A 17,097-nucleotide genomic window follows, 5' to 3' on the forward strand; every position below is an offset into this window, starting at 1 on the left:
AATCCTTCAAAATTCTCACAACAGAAACTTTTATTATTATCCCTTTTTGGATAATATTAAATAATTTCTAATTGCTTGGAAAAAATGTTGGCTAAAATTTTACCACTTCTTTTTGTGCTTTCAGTTGGAGCTTTTTTTGTTGGTGCTAGAAATTTACCAAATGAAAATGATTCCCTTGTAGCAGCAAAATATGGAACAACTGATTATCAAGGTGGATTAGATGACAATATTGGTGGTGGATTCGCTGATAATGTACCCGCAGGTGGTTTTTTTAACTCACTCCGTCTTAATTTGTGAGACTGATTTTGACTTGAAACGAAATTTAAGAAAATAAATAAATTTTTAAAATTTTGTAATCATATAGGAGTATTATTCATGTGAAAAATTAAAATAAAAGAGTTGCTAGAAAAAAAAAGGAAGAGATCGAGTTTATCAAAAGGAACAACTCTATTCTCACAAGATAGAGATAAGGGCCCAGAGGCGGAGCTAGAATTTCAACAAGGGGGTTCCATATTCAAAGAAAATTTAGGATTTCAATTAAGCGGGTCCATATTCAAAGAAAACTTAGTCGAAGGGGTTCAACACCTGCTATAACCATATAAAAAAATAATTTTAATCATGTACAAATAGTATATTTTTCCGTCGAAGGGGGTTCGACCGAACCCCCGAACAAAAGACTGGTGCCGCCCCTGGATAAGGCTGCATACATATATATGGTTGGAGCCAGTAAGGGGTCAAGGGTTCATCTAAACCCCGTCATAAAAAATTATACTATTTATACATGGTTAAAAATCTTTTTTATCTTTTGACATCGTAGATGTTGAACCCCATTCAATTTCGGACGTGTTTTCACTTTGTATATTTTGAACTCCATAATAAAAATTCTAGCTTGGCTAGTGCCCGCTGCCCACTTATGAAATACGCTGAATATGTTACTATTGTTATTGTTGTAGACTTGTAGTGATCACTCACTCACTAGTATTGTTGTGTCAATCAAACAGGTGGAACTCCCCCTCCAGCTGGTCCTGGTGTAGGAGGATCCATTAGTGGTGGCGTTAGCGCAGGAATAGGAGGAAGGTTGGGTATGGGTGCTGGTCCCATTAGTGGAGGTGCTGAAGGTAGAGTTGGTGTAGGTATAGGTGCTGGAGCTGGTGCTGGTGTTGGTGCTGGTGCTGGTGGCATGGGTGGTGGCACTCCTGGTAGTCCTCCTGGCATTGGAATAGGCGGCAGTGGCGGTGTTAGCGGTGGAGTAGGTGGCAGTGGCCGTATCGGTGTTGGAGCAGGAGGCACTCCTGGTGTTGGAGTAGGTGGCAGTGGCAGCCTTGGTGGCAATATTGGTGGTGGAGCAGGAGCTGGAGTGGGAGCAGGCGGCACCGGTGGATATGGCGGCCCTGGCAGCGGATATGGTGGTGGATATGGAGGAGGATGGCCATGAAGGAAATGTAATTAACTAGCATTGGCGTTAAAGCTAGTGTTGTATTAATGTTACCACGTACTTGCATCTTAATTTTATGTTATGTTTTGTGTAATGTGTATGTATGATGTAATGTAATGTAATGTTAGTTAATAAATCTAAGAAAAAAAAATTGGTGTATGAAGTCTTTTTTTTGGGGGTGGAAAAGAGCTTTTTATTGATTAATATTATGCATCATAACGTACAAAAATAGCTACATAGAGCTAACAAGACAATGTATTGGCCTAGAACTATTATTACGTACAGACATAATAATATTTGAAATAGAATAGTACTAATCCCTGCAAAAGGAAAGGAATTTCATTCTTGTTTAGTACTAGAAAGTATCGAACGAACAAACAAAGGGGAAACTGACCATTCTTCAAAAAGACAATCCACATCCAGCTTAGGACCCTCTTTAACTAGCAAATCGGCTACTCTGTTCGGCTAATTTGGCTCATGCATCAGCGGAGGGCTCCCCGACCTGTGTATGAAGTCTTTATCTAGCCTGTATATTCACCATTTTGTAATTCTACTACTATATTAAGGAATCAAGGAGGAAAAGTAATTATAGACAATTAAGTTTACTGAGCGATCATTGTTGTGATCAATTTAGCTTTATCTCAAAGAAGTGGAAGTAACATCTCCATATATTTTATTTCTTACCCTTGATATGTTATTATTGTAGTTATTGTAAATGCTTTAAATAAGAATCATATCATGAACGTTCTGCCTCCTTCAATTAATTTTACCAAGCACAAAATTGAATTAGCCAAGTCAATACATCTAGAAGGATGAGAAGATCACTAAAAAAAGAAAAAAAGCACCTAGGCTTAAAAAATATATTGGAATTTAGAGCCGTCAATATGGGTCAGGCCCGTTGGATAGGCCTGACCCGACTTGTAATTTGATGGAGTTGGGCTTCAGTTTTTGCAGCCCATTTAAGAACAGGAGTTTTTAGTTCGGCCCGAATAAGCCCATAGTGCTTGATCAATATGGGTTGGGCTAACCCATGGGCCGACCCGAAAGTCAAATGCATGCAACTATTTAGATTGTATATTAGTATTTTTATTTGGTTCGAAGGATATTATATCAAAAGTTATTTAATTTCGCTATTAGAAGTATTTTTTAAGGTGTTGGAGATTTGATTAGCAAGTATTAACAATATGTAACATTGTTTGATGATATTTATATTTATTAACATTCTAAAATTAAATTATAAAATATTAATTTTTAAAAAATGGACTGACCCATGAAGCCCGCAGTCCACAAAGTAATGATATAGGCTTTGTTTTTTTTAGCCCATCATTTTAATGGATCGACCTAACCTGACCCATAAAATTCAAAATCCGTGCGAGCTAGCCCGGATGGAATGGGCACACCCTGACAGCTCTACTGGAATTGTCTAAACTAGTTGTTAGCCGACCTTGTTTTTATGCTTTGATTCGAGTGTTGCATTTGGAAAAGTCTCACTCCCACTACATTATAATTAAATAATCATTTCATAATGTTGGTGTATGATTGCTTAGAGGCTGAGCCAGCCTTTGGTTAGGGGTTCATTCGAATTTGACAAAACCTATACTATTTATATATAAATTAAATTATTTTTTAATGTATAGAATAGTTGTGAATCCCTTTAACTAGTTTATATTCAACTATTAAACCGCTTTAATTTAAATTTTGACTCTGCCTCTGTTGAGATTGACCAATTCAGGAGTCACTTTAAAAATTTATGTGAATGATTTGACCGAATATATAATTTAAATATCTTTTTAAAAAATTATAATCTAAAATGTAACATGAGATTGTGTGGCAATAAACTTCACTCTAAAATTTTATGTGAATGATTTGATCGAATATATAATTTAAATATTTTTTTCAAAATTTATAATCTAAAATATAACATGAGATTATGTGGTAATAAACTTAGTATCCCTTAAAATGGAAGGAAGATCGTAGTTTCTATTTGAAGGTCATACGCATGCCTTTTATGAAATGATGAGTCACTTGCTAATGGGATGATAAACATTCTTCGATTTTTAATTAATTTTTTATTTTATTTTTGAGAATAAAATTGTTTTATATAAATATACTTTTGATTTATTTTTATCTGTCTAGTGTTAACCTGGTACGCTGCTAAATGGAATCACAATTTTATATCACTTTTCAAGTATAATAAATTTAATATTTTAAAAAATGAATTGAGGAAATTATTCTAGTTAATAATACGTGATAAATTATCTCTTAATTTTATAAACTTAATAAGTGATTTATTATAGAGTGAAATTTTCTAGTGTAGTCCAAACCGACTGCTCCTTCCGTCCCATTTATGTGTTACTTTTCAATTTTCAAGATTCAAATACTTACGATCCAAACCACTTAGGGATCGTTTGGTAGGAGGAATATCATATAACTAATTTCGAAATTTATTTTAAAATGAATTTATTTCATATTTAATTGAGAGAAAATTCATGGAATAACTCATCTCAGGATTAGTTATTTCAAAATTGTAGTGTTATTTTTATTCCTTTTTGAGATTTGAAATGATTAATTCCCGACAGCTAATTCTGACATCAGTAATTTTAGAACAACTTATTTCCCAATCAAACGACCCTAAGAGTACTTCGTACGATCTAAACACATAACTTTTCCCCAATTACATAAAATCATGTCAAACACACCATCAAAATTAAATTATTCAACTCTCAAAATTCAAACCGCGTCATATAAATTGAAACAAAAAATGTATAAACACACCAAATAAAGGGAGCTTAATTATATGTAATCTAGATCAATAATTACAGTCAGTATATATATATATATATATATATATAAGGCAGCTTAGTGTATTTATGCAGCTTTACATTATATTTCTATTAAAGGCTATTTTCAAGGCTTGAAGTTTCTCTAGATATATTAACTTTTTTTTTTAAAAAAATAATAATAAAAAACACAAGTCAATTACCAGCTCTTTTTCGGGACAAGGTGACAAGTACGAATCGCATTTTCCATCGCCAAATAGTAAAAAAGGAAAAACAAAATTCTCAATAAAGAAAGTTCAGCGCAGCAGCTGTTTGAACAAATTTTGATTTTCAATTGCTGCCAAAATCCTATCAATCTCCTCATAAATTTTCATTGTAATTGCTCAATTTTAGTAAGATCTGTTTACATATATAATAGAAATTCGTATAAATTTTTATTATTATTATTTTTTTTTTTGTGATTTTTGTTGTATTGATTTTTTTTTTTTTGCAGTTTTAGGAGATCGATAAAGCTGCGATGTTAGGCGTTTTAAGACGCAAAGTGATTTCTAGCGCCTCTTCTACCTCGGTATTGAATTCCTGATTTTGCTTTATTTATAGCGTTTTTTTTTTTTGATATATAAATTGTGTATTTGTATAATGAGTTAATGAATATTTTTTGATATGATGAAATTTTTAGCTTTTGTAGCGTTTTTTAATATATAAATTGCATATTTGTATAATGAGTTGCTGAAATTTTTTTGATATGAGGAGAATTTTAGCTTTGATAGCGTTTTTTAGTAATATATATGAATTGTATATTAGTATAATGAGTTGCTGGAATTTTGTGATATGAGGAGAATTTTAGCTTTCATAGTGTTTTTTAATATATATGAATTGTATATTAGTATAATGAGTTGCTGAATTTTTTTTCATATGAGGAAAATTTTAGCTTTTATAGCGATTTTCTGATATATAAATTGCATATTTGTATAATGAGTTACTGGATTTTTTTTTGATATAATGAAAATTTTGATTTTTTTTGGACAGTGTGTGAGGAAATATTTGCATACAGTTCGACCTGTTGTATCTAAATCTAGAATTTCATCTGCTGCAGTTGAAGAGGTAATGTCTATTTAAGATTTTTTCGTTTTTTTTTTTTTGGTTGTATTTTTCAGATTTTTTTCTTTTTTATTGAGTTCTTAATAGGATATGAAGTTAAATTGCTTTTTATGGCGGTGAAATTTTCGTTAAATTGATTTTGGAATGTCTTTTGGCAAATAGAAGAAAAAGAAGAGTTTTTTTTTTCCTTTTAGCTCAAGTGAACTTTATGGCAAGTTGTTAAATCGTGGTCGTTTTATGGATAAGCACGTTATTTAGCCATAATTTTGAAATACTTTGATCGTCATCGATCAGTGTTGTCAAAGACGCGCTTAAGCCTTGAAATGAGGCTCAAAACATGTAGAACGTTTCGTGTCGCTTAATGTGAGCCTCAGTGTCGTCTTCAAGGCATACTTTTCCTTGCCAATGAGCCTTCCTGAATAGGCGATCCGAAACAATTGATATTTTCACTAAAGCCCACACCTTTATTAGCGATTTGCACTTAAAACCCCAATAGAGCTTCGAGCTTTTTTTTTAGCTTTTTTGCTTTTGATAACAGTGTCATCAATTGGTAGTTCATACTATTGATAAATGAATTTGACGGAGTCATTTTGATATTGGTACAATTTCTCCGGAGAAGGATTATTGTTTCTTATTCTCTAGATTCTAGTGTAGTAAAATTTTAATTTATTTAGATTTTTGATACATCAGTTTCAAATTTTGCAGTGTCAGTACTCTTACCATACCGTTGTTATTTTATCATATTGTATGCTTGCTTGCGATGTTTGACTAAGGTCTTGGTCCTTTTTCTCGAGACGGGGGTCTATCGGAAACAGCCTCTCTACTTCTTCGGATGTAGTGGTATGGACTGCGTACATTCTACCCTCCCAGACCCCACTATGTGGGAATATACTGGGTTTGTTGTTGTTGTTGTTGTAGTACTATATTCTATATATACTAAATAGCAAGAAAGTCTTGTCAAGATCTTGCCAAGTGGCATCACAGGATTATTGCATGTGTTATAAGTTTTTAGGACAAATTAGTTAATTTAGTTACTAATTAGTTATTAGTTATTTTGTTCAATTTATCTTACCATAACGATTGTTAAGATTGCCTGTGCTTATCCTTACTTTCTCCTTATGCAATGTATCGGTGCTATCCTTTTGCTGTGATCACTTCTATAGCATTATGCTCCGACTTAGTAAGCTTTTCAGATTTTATGACATACTGTCTATGGCAACCCTCTGATACTTAACTATTTAGGCTCTTATTTATGTCCTCCGCCTCATTATATTGAACATGAGCCTTCATGCTATTTGTCTTGCTGTTGTTTTTATTTCTAATCCCATTTAAAATGTTGTCGTGACATATTTTGAAAATGAGAACAGATATCAATTCTTACTAGACAATGTGGTCATGTGCGAAATTTCAATCAGCTTGTACTGCCTGGTACGTGTAATTAATCTATGATGAATCAATACATTAATACTGGTGTCAGCTGTTATAACGAACGCCTACTTCTTAATACAGGGTGCTCATCAAATTTGCGGCCAGAAAGGTTAGTATCTATTATTGCTAAACACCTTTCATATAGTATTTCAAGACTTAGAGCATGGATACACGCACAATGTCCTTTATCGACTTTAGCAATTGTATATTTCTTTGCCAAGGACACACTCAGTAGAATTTGCCATTGCTTTGTAGTTTTTTATCTGCTTGTATTTTCATTTGGTTGAATGAGTAACTAAAAGCTGAGATCAATTACTCTCTGTCCACAGAGGAGATGGATATGTTAGACATCTTTTAGTGAATGTACCTGTGTTATATGAGTATGACGGTGTGTGCATGCCACATATCTTCATTTGCAGAAAAGAAAACAAGTTAAATGACTTACACTATTATAGTAATTGTTGAAGTTTGTTTGATTAGTTAATTGCTTATGCACGACATCATAGATTTAACATCACATATTTTGAAATTTTCTTGAAGCATTTGGGATGTCCTAAAGTGATATCAATAATGCCACTCATATATTTTTTTTGAAGCAAGAGACCTATATAGGAACCGTGTTGTACAAAGCAATAGACGCCTCAATCCAAAACAAGTTGGGTTGACTATGTGAATTTTTCTATTTCTGTTCCTCTTTCATCTAGTTTCGTCTCATTTACGATAAATTAGAGGGTCTAGGAATATCGTTTTTCCCAAATAACCAATTAAAAGGACTCCTAACAAAAAAACGGTTAATGCAATTTGATTGCCTAATGCAATTTGATTGCCTAACTTATAAAACACTTGAGCAAGTCTTGACGCAAAGAAGATTATATTGAATCTCCTTGAGATTTAGAAAAGGAATAGCAATCAAAGAGAATTAAATATGTTAACAATTTTAGCTCTGCGCTACTAATTAAGCCTAGATACTTCATTTTTAATCCAACCAAAAACCATCTGTTGTCATAATTTGTAATATGCCTGAACCAATTTGAAGTGTCTAGGTGTTGGGAGTGTTCGGATATGGAAATTTTTAGCTAGTGTACCTTGTTGTGATGCTTTGATTCATGTAGCCGATCCTAACTTGTTTGGAAGTGAAGCATATTCGTTGTTGCATTTTAATTAGAAAAAAATACAAAACTTGGTGATATGTTAACTCTCGCTCTCTCTCACACACACATTCCAGCTGCTTATATGAATTTTTACATTGCTTGCAGTGGGGCAGTGACCAATCTAAGCTCAAGTTCAATTCTATCAAATTGGAGCAGGCCTTTCTGTGCAAATAGTGGTATATCTTTATAGTAATTTATTAAGCTTGGCTGGAACGTTGATACAAATGAAATTAGTCACGGACATGCTTTACGGTGAATATGATATTGTTCAAAAATGTTATTTGTTCTCTTGGTATTGTTCCTGCAATTGATAATGGTCAGGGTCGGAGTGAGGTAGCGCCGAGGCGGTTCATCTGAACAACCTTCTCTGGAAAATCCTACTACTTATACATGGTTAAAATTATTTTATATCTACATATAGTAGATGTTGAACCCTTTTGCCTTTTTGATGTTTTTACTTCTTCCCTCCCCAGACCCCACTTTGTGGGAATATACTGGGTATGTTGTTATTGTTGTTGTACTTCTTCATATTTTAACCCCCTCCTTACTGAAAATCCTTGCTCCACCAATCATGGTCCCATCACCTGTATTCTTTAGAACTGTTGAACAAATAAATTATCAGTTGGATATTCCTAAGTCAGTTGTACCTTCTCTTTTAAATTTTTATTATCTTCAGATAGTTAAGTGAAGTTACCCTTTCCTCTCCTTTCCTCTTTTTGGAGTTGTCGTCTACTGGTCTTATATAGATACTAAAGAGTTACAGGTATTTTATCATCTCCTATTACCAAATGATTGGCTGTCAGTTGTGGTAATTTGCGAATTTCTATCTGGAAGTGAAAGAATTATTTGCATTATCAACCCGAAGGATTTAGCTAGTCAGATCAATTTCAAAAAACATATCGCTAGTTAGCAACTCCAACTCCGTATAATGTTCTGTATCATCTCTAGAATCAAGACTGTCATTATAGTTGATGACATCAAGAAGGACCAATCCCATCATCTTCGTCTCGTTGGAACTACATGATCACTCCAATGTTGCTTTCGCATCCAAAGGTCACAGATGTTAATATGACTCTAGTCAATAGGTGGAAATCATTATTGTTAAAAGAATATATGATAAGATGCTAACAATTAGTTTAATGACCCAATCTCATAGCTTAGAATCTGGTGGAGTAGAGGAAATTAAGAATTAGTAGGTTATTGGCACTTTGTTTACAGTTTGAACAATGGTGGAATTCTTTGTGCACCATGAAATAATTAATTGACTGCTTCCTTTTATATTTCAATTGTTTTTTCATTTGCTTTCTCCTTTTCTGTCATTCTTTTTCCCCTATTCTGTATTGGTACAGTTACTCACCCTTTTCCCTTTCATTTGCCTGTCAATAATTGTAATGAAGGTGATACCGTTGACGCTGTTGTTCCATATATGGGTGAATCTATAAGTGATGGGACACTGGCCAAGTTCCTGAAGAGTATGTCTTTATTGATATGGTCCCTGATCCATCTTCTATGAAGTAGTATTCATTGAGTCTCTGTACCTACTCTCTTTCATCTTTCCTCCTATATGAGCAGATGTTGGAGACAGAGTAGAAGTTGATGAACCAATTGCTCAGATTGAAACGGATAAGGTACATAGCTCTAACATTAGTTGATTTTGATCACCTTATCTTAGGTCTCTTTGGAGATTAAGGGCTAATATTTGGATGGTCTTGATTTGATAGGTAACAATTGATGTTACCAGCCCTGAAGCCGGTGTAATCCAAAAGGTAAAACATCTTTGGCACTGGAACTCTGCTTTGGTCAACCTCCCACCACCTAGTTTATTACATTTTTGTATTGTGATCAACAGCTTCTGAATCTGGTTTCGAATATCTATAGTTTGTAGTCAAGGAAGGGGACACTGTCGAACCAGGCAATAAAGTTGCTGTCATCTCAAAATCTGGTGAGGGTGTGGAACATGCTGCTCCATCTGAGAAGCCCTCTGAGAAAGTAGCTCCTCCAGCTGAGGATAAGAAAGAGGAAAAGGCAAAACCTCAAGTTGAGACAACTCCTGTCAAGGAGAAGCCTAAGGAAAGTCCACCTCCACCTCCTAAACGCTCTCCTACTGAACTCCAACTTCCTCCCAAAGAACGGGAAAGACGAGTGAGTCAATAACTAATGCTGTTGTAATCTCATTGACACTACTTTTATGTATCTTGGCAATTACTGTGTGTTAAACTTTTATAATCTGTTTTGATGACAGGTTCCCATGACCAGGCTCAGAAAAAGAGTTGCCACACGTTTGAAAGATTCTCAGAACACATTTGCTTTGCTGACGACATTCAATGAAGTTGATATGTAAGTTTGGACTTTGCTTTTGTATAATACACATTATCTTTTTTTGCTAATATTTCTACATCTTATTGTATGTTTAAAGAAACAGAAAATTGATCTAGTTTGATTTTGGAAGATCTGAATCTTGTTGTTTGTTTTTATCTTAACAAATGAAAAAGTAAGTTCTTAAACAGAAAGTGGAATTTAAGGTAATAAACTTCAGTTACCTTTTCCAATTTATTTTCCAGGAAGCAGACTGGTCTCTGTTCTGACCTAGGAGGCGAGTGGGCATTTATCGTATGTGATGTAGTACTATTTGTTTTGCATGTCTGATAACCTTATGTATTTGTTTCTTCATTGTTGTTCTTTTCAGGACAAATTTGATGAAGCTCCGCTCTGATTACAAAGATACCTTTGTTGAAAAGCACGGAGTGAAGTTAGGATTCATGTCTGGATTTGTGAAAGTACGAAGAAGACTAATTTCTGTTTGTTTTTATAGATTCATTCTCAAACTCTGAAAATGCTTATATAAATTTCAGGCAGCAGTTAGCGCACTCCAGAATCAGCCAATAGTTAATGCAGTTATCGATGGCGATGACATCATCTACAGGGATTATATAGACATCAGTATCGCTGTTGGTACACCAAAGGCAAGCTAGCTCTTTCTTTGCCTCAAAGTTTCAGATTACATGGGCAAAACGTATTCCTTAGTCTCACTGTCTTTCAAACTCTCTTCTGTATGGACTCTATTTTTTGAGTTTTTTGCAGTGTTTTTATAGATGTTGAAAGTAAAATGAGAACTGCAAGAGAGAGAGACTTTAGGCATGATATGAAGTTTCCTGTTTTCTCTTGCTCAGGGTCTTGTTGTTCCAGTTATCCGCAATGCTGAGCAGATGAATTTCGCTGAGATAGAAAAGACAATTAACACGCTTGCTAAGAAGGCAAATGATGGAAGCATATCTATTGATGAAATGGCTGGAGGATCATTCACCATTTCAAATGGTGGAGTGTATGGAAGTCTTCTTAGTACCCCTATAATAAATCCTCCTCAGGTATGTGTATGTGTTGTAGGAAGTGATTGCACTTACCTTGTAGTTGTAGAGCTATTTCACCGTTGAAAATTTGCTGCTTGATTTTGTAGTCTGCTATCTTGGGAATGCATTCAATAGTCAGTCGCCCGATGGTCGTTGGAGGCAATATCGTTCCAAGACCAATGATGTACATTGCTCTGACATACGATCATAGGCTGATCGATGGAAGAGAGGCAGTGTTCTTCTTGAGAAGGATTAAGGATGTGGTGGAAGATCCTCGCCGCTTGCTCCTTGATGTTTGAAGATGGGAAACAATATCTGGCTTTTGATTTGACCCGTCGGGGTATACCAGAGTGTAAACTCAAACTTAGAACCAGAATAAATGGGCGATATCAGAGTTTTTCTTGGCCTTCGGTGTTACTTTGGTCTCTCTGATTATTTACCAAGTTGTGATGTCACAGCTATATTTGAGATTTGCAGGTAGAGCCATAAAGATGTTGCAATTCCCTCCCCATTTACCCTTCTGCACAACTATATATACTTTGCATGATATTTATTTCTTGTTTCAATATATTTAAACCAACTTGAGCCGTCTTTGAATTGGACATTTTGGCTTCATTATTTTCTTCTGGATTGTAGTTTATACACTTCTGAAATTCATCTTATGTTGGTCCCCATTATTTTAAGATTGATTAATGGGACTGCGTACACTTTACCTCCCTAGACCCCATTTTGTGGGAATGCACGGCGTATGCTGTATTAAACTGCAATCACCTGCTTCGTGTGTGGGGGTGGGGGGGGGGGGGGGGGGTGGGGGTTGCAATCCCATTACATGGACCGAAGTTGATTGTGAATATACTGTAATCCAACTTAGCCATGCTTTTCAATTTGTATCAAAGTTTGACTTATAGTACTATTTTTTAGGAGTTTTTAATTTTGTAAATTTTTATTAAAAAAACTTAAGAACTTTATATCCCTATACAGGATCAAAACTAAAGAATTTGACTCTTGAAGTTTAAATGGTGACAAATGAAAAGGGAAAGAGGGTGTAATAGTATCGGTCTTTGAGTTTGAAGAAATTTTTTTGTTTGATAATAAGGTGCACTTTATTCTTTTTAGTGAGCTTATTTATATATAATAAATTTAAATTAATCAAGCCACTAACATCAAACACCATACTGTTAAATTTACCTTATTTGGCAATAAAAGGATAAAAGAAAAAAGAATCAAAAGTATCAAGGATGTCATGCAGGCTGCAACAACAATATATCCTGTATATTTTTACGAAGTGGGGTTTGGAGATTAAGGTGTTGTAGTTTATATCATTACCTCAAAGGAGAGATAAAGTAAAGTAAAGAGGTTGTTTTCGATATACGTTATTTGGACAATGCCATGCAGGCTGCAGGCTGAAAAAATGTAAAAATAGACCAAAACTGCATAATTAGTGTAATTTCTCATCAAAGAGGTCAGACGAGCCCCTCGAGTATATGCTAGCTCATTTGCTGTTTATATTTTGGTGCAAAGTTGCAAGTCTGGCACTTAAATTATTTTTCTTCGTGATAATTTGTTGACTTCCAATGATCCAAGAAATAAAAGGATTTTATGAAATACGTACATAATTTTCTAAAGCACTTTCCAAAATATTAATTATAATTAAAGATTTAGCATCTTCATATACAACAACAATGATATGCTCCACAAGTGAGACTTTAGGAGGAGGGTACGAAGTGTACCAAGTCCTTATATATATATATATCTCGTAAAGATAGTAAAATTATTTCTGATAAGACCTCGACTCATTTAAGGCAGCAATTCCATATACATTTCTATAAATGGGTTATATATAGAAGCAACAAGAGAGAGAAAATGGAAGAAATACTTAATAGGTATTTTATAGTAGTAATGTTTATAATAGGTATTTTATAGTAGTAATGTTTATAAATTAACTTCTAATATTGGCAAAAGAAACATGTCATAACGAATTGAAGTGGAATTAAGAAGAGGAAAGTTTATTATATTGCCAATTGGAGTAACAAAGTACACTACATTTCGACTCTTAATAAATCTCCAAAAGGATTAAAGATTGGGGGGGGGGGGAGGGGAATTACTAGTACTCCCATGCATGCAGGGTTGTACTCCATGCATGTAGATTTATTGGATCATATGCCACCACTATCGAAACCTTCTCCGCTTCCAAATCCACTACCACCATTCTCTCCGCCTCCTCCACCACCACCACCTCCTCCACTGCCATTGCTGGTATCGTTGGAACCTGAACCCTGACCCTGACCATAGCCAAATCCAGACCCTCCACCACTACCACCGTCCTCTCCGCCACCTCCGCCACCACCACCACCACCTCCTCCGACACCACTACTGGAGTCATTGGAACCTGATTCCTGACCCTGACCCTGACCCTGACCATACCCAAATCCAAATCCTCCACCATTACCACCGTCCTCTCCGCCGCCACCACCACCACCTCCACTGCCGCCACTACCACCACCGCCTATGCCTGACCCCCAGCCACTACCATAGCCAAAACCAAATCCAGAACCATTTCCACCATCCTCTCCACCTCCACCACCTCCGCCACCGCCGCCGCCGCCACCACCTAAACCTGATCCCTGGCCACCACCAAAACCATATCCAAACCCTGCACCACTTCCACCATTAACACCACCACCTCCTCCACCGCCGCCGCCGCCTCCACCACCAGCTCCACTACTGCCGCCAGCTCCTCCTACAACTCCAAATCCTACGCCATTTTCAACAGGGATTTGAAAAACTGTAGCTACTGCATCATCTTCTTGAAGTTTCCTTGATGACGTGGCACATGCAAGTACCCCCAAAAGAACTAGAAAAATGAATGCCTTTGAATATTGTGCTGACACTGCATGCAAAATAAAATACGTAAGTTTTTATCTTAATGAAATTAATAACACGTAAAATGTAAATTGTACGTTACATCACGTTAAAATAAATAGATAGTGTAAAAATATTTATACTCTTAATGTATGTAAAAATAAAAATATATCTCAAATCATGTGAATATATTATATTGTTCTCTGGCGTATCTATTTGTTTCCTATTCAGTGTATGTACAAAACATGCACGACACTAAATAAAGAGAATTACAATAAATTAAGCAATACTATTTTAGTAGCAACACATAAGCATATAGTATATTAGTTTAAGGAAAGAAAAAAAAGTTGAAGAATTCTTACTTTTCATTCTTGGTGTTTTTATATATGTGGAAGAAATAAAGTGATTTTACAAGATATGGTTATTCACAATGCCATGAGTTTATATAGTAGAGATATAGAGCTGAAGATAATTAAATTCTCGACAATTAACGTGAGAACCAAAACTGAACATAAGTATTTATATTTGTAACAGTAATATTTAATGGGTGAAAAATAATTAATCCACTTAAAACATGCATATAAAATTTGGATAACGCACATTCTCTTAAATACTCTTGACTAATTAATTTTCTAAATGTTGACTAAAGATAAGACTTAATATATACCTCATTCATTTTTACTTGTCCATGTTTAATTTAGCAAACTCGATAAAATACAATAAATAGAAAAGTAATTTTACGATATCATCTCTATAAATTATAAGCAATCTAAATATTGGAAAGTGAATAGTATTTTACTAAAATGATAAAATAGACACAAAATGATAAATTACCTTTTGGTTTTCAACTAAACAAGTAAAGTTAGACAACTAGTTTTAGTATACTGAACTGAATAAATAAAAATGAATGGAGAAAATACTACGTAATAAATGTTTTTTCTTACGTAACACTTGGATGCAAATTCAGAAAATAACATAAATACTAGAATAACATATATGCTACTATCTTTTTGTTTAGTCTAATATGCACTTTACAACATACTAAATAACATAAGGTATCGTACACAAATTACATTTTATGGTAAACGTATTATTTAACCTTAGTTAGCTAACATTCAAAGATCAAGTGGATATTCCTACCTATTCAACATGCACTACTAGTAATTACCCCAATTTACTAGTTTAGGATAGGATTTATATTTTATGCATTTTTTTATATTTTATGCATTTTTTTATTTTGAACTGTATAATTGGATTGGACACTAAATTTTGGATTGTTTTGTTTTGTTTGCGTGATTGATTATTTTTGCGTGCTTTGTGTGATTTATGCATTTGTAGTGTCAAATTAGCCGATACGCTCACCAAGCGACCATGGTCAAACCAAGGGATCGAGGGGTGCCTAACACCTTCCCCTCGGTCAACAGAATTCCTTAGCCAGAATCTCTGTTCGCAAACCAGTTTTACAGAGTTAGATCATTTCGAAAAGGATTTTCCAAAGGTAACTTGGCACACCAGATTATGCCAAGTGGCGACTCTGAGTTTTGAATGTAAACATAATCCTTTTTTGGAACAAATCGTCACTTTGTCACTTTAATAATAAAAACCCTTTCAAGCTTTAAAATGAATATCTTTTGGGAGTTAAAAAAGGGGTGGACAGCTCTGGCGACTCTGCTGGGGAATTTTTAGAATTCGAGCTTATTTTTTGTTGGGATTTGTATCAGCTTAATTTGGCACTATAAGTGTATAGACATTTTGTGTTGTTTTGTGTTATTGTTTACCATTGTTGAGTGCCTACGTGCTCTTTGTTTACAGTTTTTTCTTTATGTGTTGCCGTTTTATATCTGACATTATTTGCATAACCCGAGTCAATTCTTTCTGCAACAAGTCTCGGAGTGCACGTCGTGTACACGAACTCTAGTTGAGTCACCCTTATTTTAGGAGGGGGAGCCGTCGGATGTATGGAGTGGGTGGACAGTTGTCGCAGGCACTATCGACCATACGCTCTCCTGAACAACCTTGTTAGTGAACCCTAGCGTATGTCAGACTTTAGGTCATGTTTATTTGCATCATATTGAAACCTAGCGGGACCCGCGTGGCCCTTTGTAGGAAACTCACCTCTAAAGCATCTCTACGTGCTAAATGTTTGCATCTCTGGGGGTAACGTGGTCATTCGACGGACTGATTTGGGGAAAGCATGTGTTAGAAGTAAAGTGTGTAGACAAAACAATTGGCAAAAAAGAAAGAAAGAAAAAAGAGAGGAAAAAGAAAGAAAAAGTGAGATCGAGAAGAAAAGAGGGTGTCGTAGTTTTAGAGTTCTTTATGGCTTTTGTGTTTATGGTCGTGTCTCTTAGGTTAGGGTTCAATCGTTTGTCTAATCTTTATTTGTCCAATCTGTACGAACTACGCATACCTGATTCTCGTCTCTCGGGGCGAGATATGTAGGCAGCCCTCGGTGGGTCCGGTAATATTTTAAGTTCGATTGTTGTCCTAGTCCTAGTTAAGGTCCATTTTCTTCTTAGTCAAGTATTTGTTAGTGGTCATAGCTAGCTAGGTTGTGTCTTCTTAGCGTTTCCATTCAACGATTTTGAGTTATAGGTCGGCTTGTCCCTGTGTTATGTGACACTTCTTTGTGTCAGAATCTCGACGGTGGGGAATTCTCTTGCCCTTATTGAATCATGAGTCATGACTCTGTGTATTGTTACAGGATGGAGCCGTCCATAGGGTCTAGGGTCTTGATGGTTTCCAAGGTGCCCAAAAATTAATCAAATGGTGGGGTATGCTCAACTACTCTGAAAGGCATGAGATAGAAAAATTGTTAGGCAATCTTACATCGCTTTTGAATATCACACCCCGTCCAGATCTGATAGAGGCAGCGTCAACTTTTTAAGATCCTAGTAGTTTGGTGTTTAGGTTGGGAAAATTTGAGATGACACCTACTCTGGCGGAAATATCTGGTCTGTGTCGATTGTCTTATATCGGTCTAAATATGATCC

At 35.2% G+C, this 17,097-nt stretch overlaps 3 protein-coding genes across 4 annotated transcripts; 2 read left to right on the forward strand and 1 right to left on the reverse strand.

Annotated features, from left to right (window-relative positions):
• Window positions 1-15: 15 nt before the first annotated feature.
• On the forward strand, window positions 16-1,594 carry LOC107877413 (acanthoscurrin-2). Its single transcript, XM_016724062.2, has 2 exons — window positions 16-262; window positions 1,002-1,594. Exons 1-2 carry the CDS (start codon window positions 85-87, stop codon window positions 1,433-1,435), a joined length of 612 nt encoding a protein of 203 aa, XP_016579548.1. The 5' UTR covers window positions 16-84; the 3' UTR covers window positions 1,436-1,594.
• Window positions 1,595-4,397: 2,803 nt separating this feature from the next.
• LOC107878742 (dihydrolipoyllysine-residue succinyltransferase component of 2-oxoglutarate dehydrogenase complex 2, mitochondrial) lies at window positions 4,398-11,844 on the forward strand. 2 transcript variants are annotated; one of them, XM_016725849.2, is made up of 15 exons: window positions 4,398-4,590; window positions 4,709-4,783; window positions 5,245-5,319; window positions 6,684-6,744; window positions 6,826-6,853; window positions 8,001-8,071; window positions 9,293-9,367; window positions 9,468-9,523; window positions 9,617-9,661; window positions 9,774-10,037; window positions 10,138-10,232; window positions 10,582-10,672; window positions 10,748-10,858; window positions 11,066-11,260; window positions 11,350-11,844. In XM_016725849.2, exons 2-15 carry the CDS (start codon window positions 4,733-4,735, stop codon window positions 11,539-11,541), a joined length of 1,410 nt encoding a protein of 469 aa, XP_016581335.1. In that variant the 5' UTR covers window positions 4,398-4,590; window positions 4,709-4,732; the 3' UTR covers window positions 11,542-11,844. The 2 variants fall into 2 exon arrangements, with proteins under 2 accessions (XP_016581335.1, XP_016581336.1); XM_016725850.2 differs by having other exon boundaries at window positions 4,401-4,607.
• A 1,461-nt stretch (window positions 11,845-13,305) lies between these two features.
• Window positions 13,306-14,671, reverse strand: LOC107876929 (putative glycine-rich cell wall structural protein 1). The gene is made up of 2 exons (XM_047393343.1): window positions 14,467-14,671; window positions 13,306-14,132 (listed from the first exon to the last, which is right to left on the reverse strand). Exons 1-2 carry the CDS (start codon window positions 14,471-14,473, stop codon window positions 13,399-13,401), a joined length of 741 nt encoding a protein of 246 aa, XP_047249299.1. The 5' UTR covers window positions 14,474-14,671; the 3' UTR covers window positions 13,306-13,398.
• Between the last annotated feature and the right edge of the window lie 2,426 nt (window positions 14,672-17,097).

Source organism: Capsicum annuum, chromosome 7 (genome assembly GCF_002878395.1).
Source record: "Capsicum annuum cultivar UCD-10X-F1 chromosome 7, UCD10Xv1.1, whole genome shotgun sequence".
In the NCBI taxonomy this organism is placed as follows: Eukaryota; Viridiplantae; Streptophyta; class Magnoliopsida; order Solanales; family Solanaceae; genus Capsicum; species Capsicum annuum.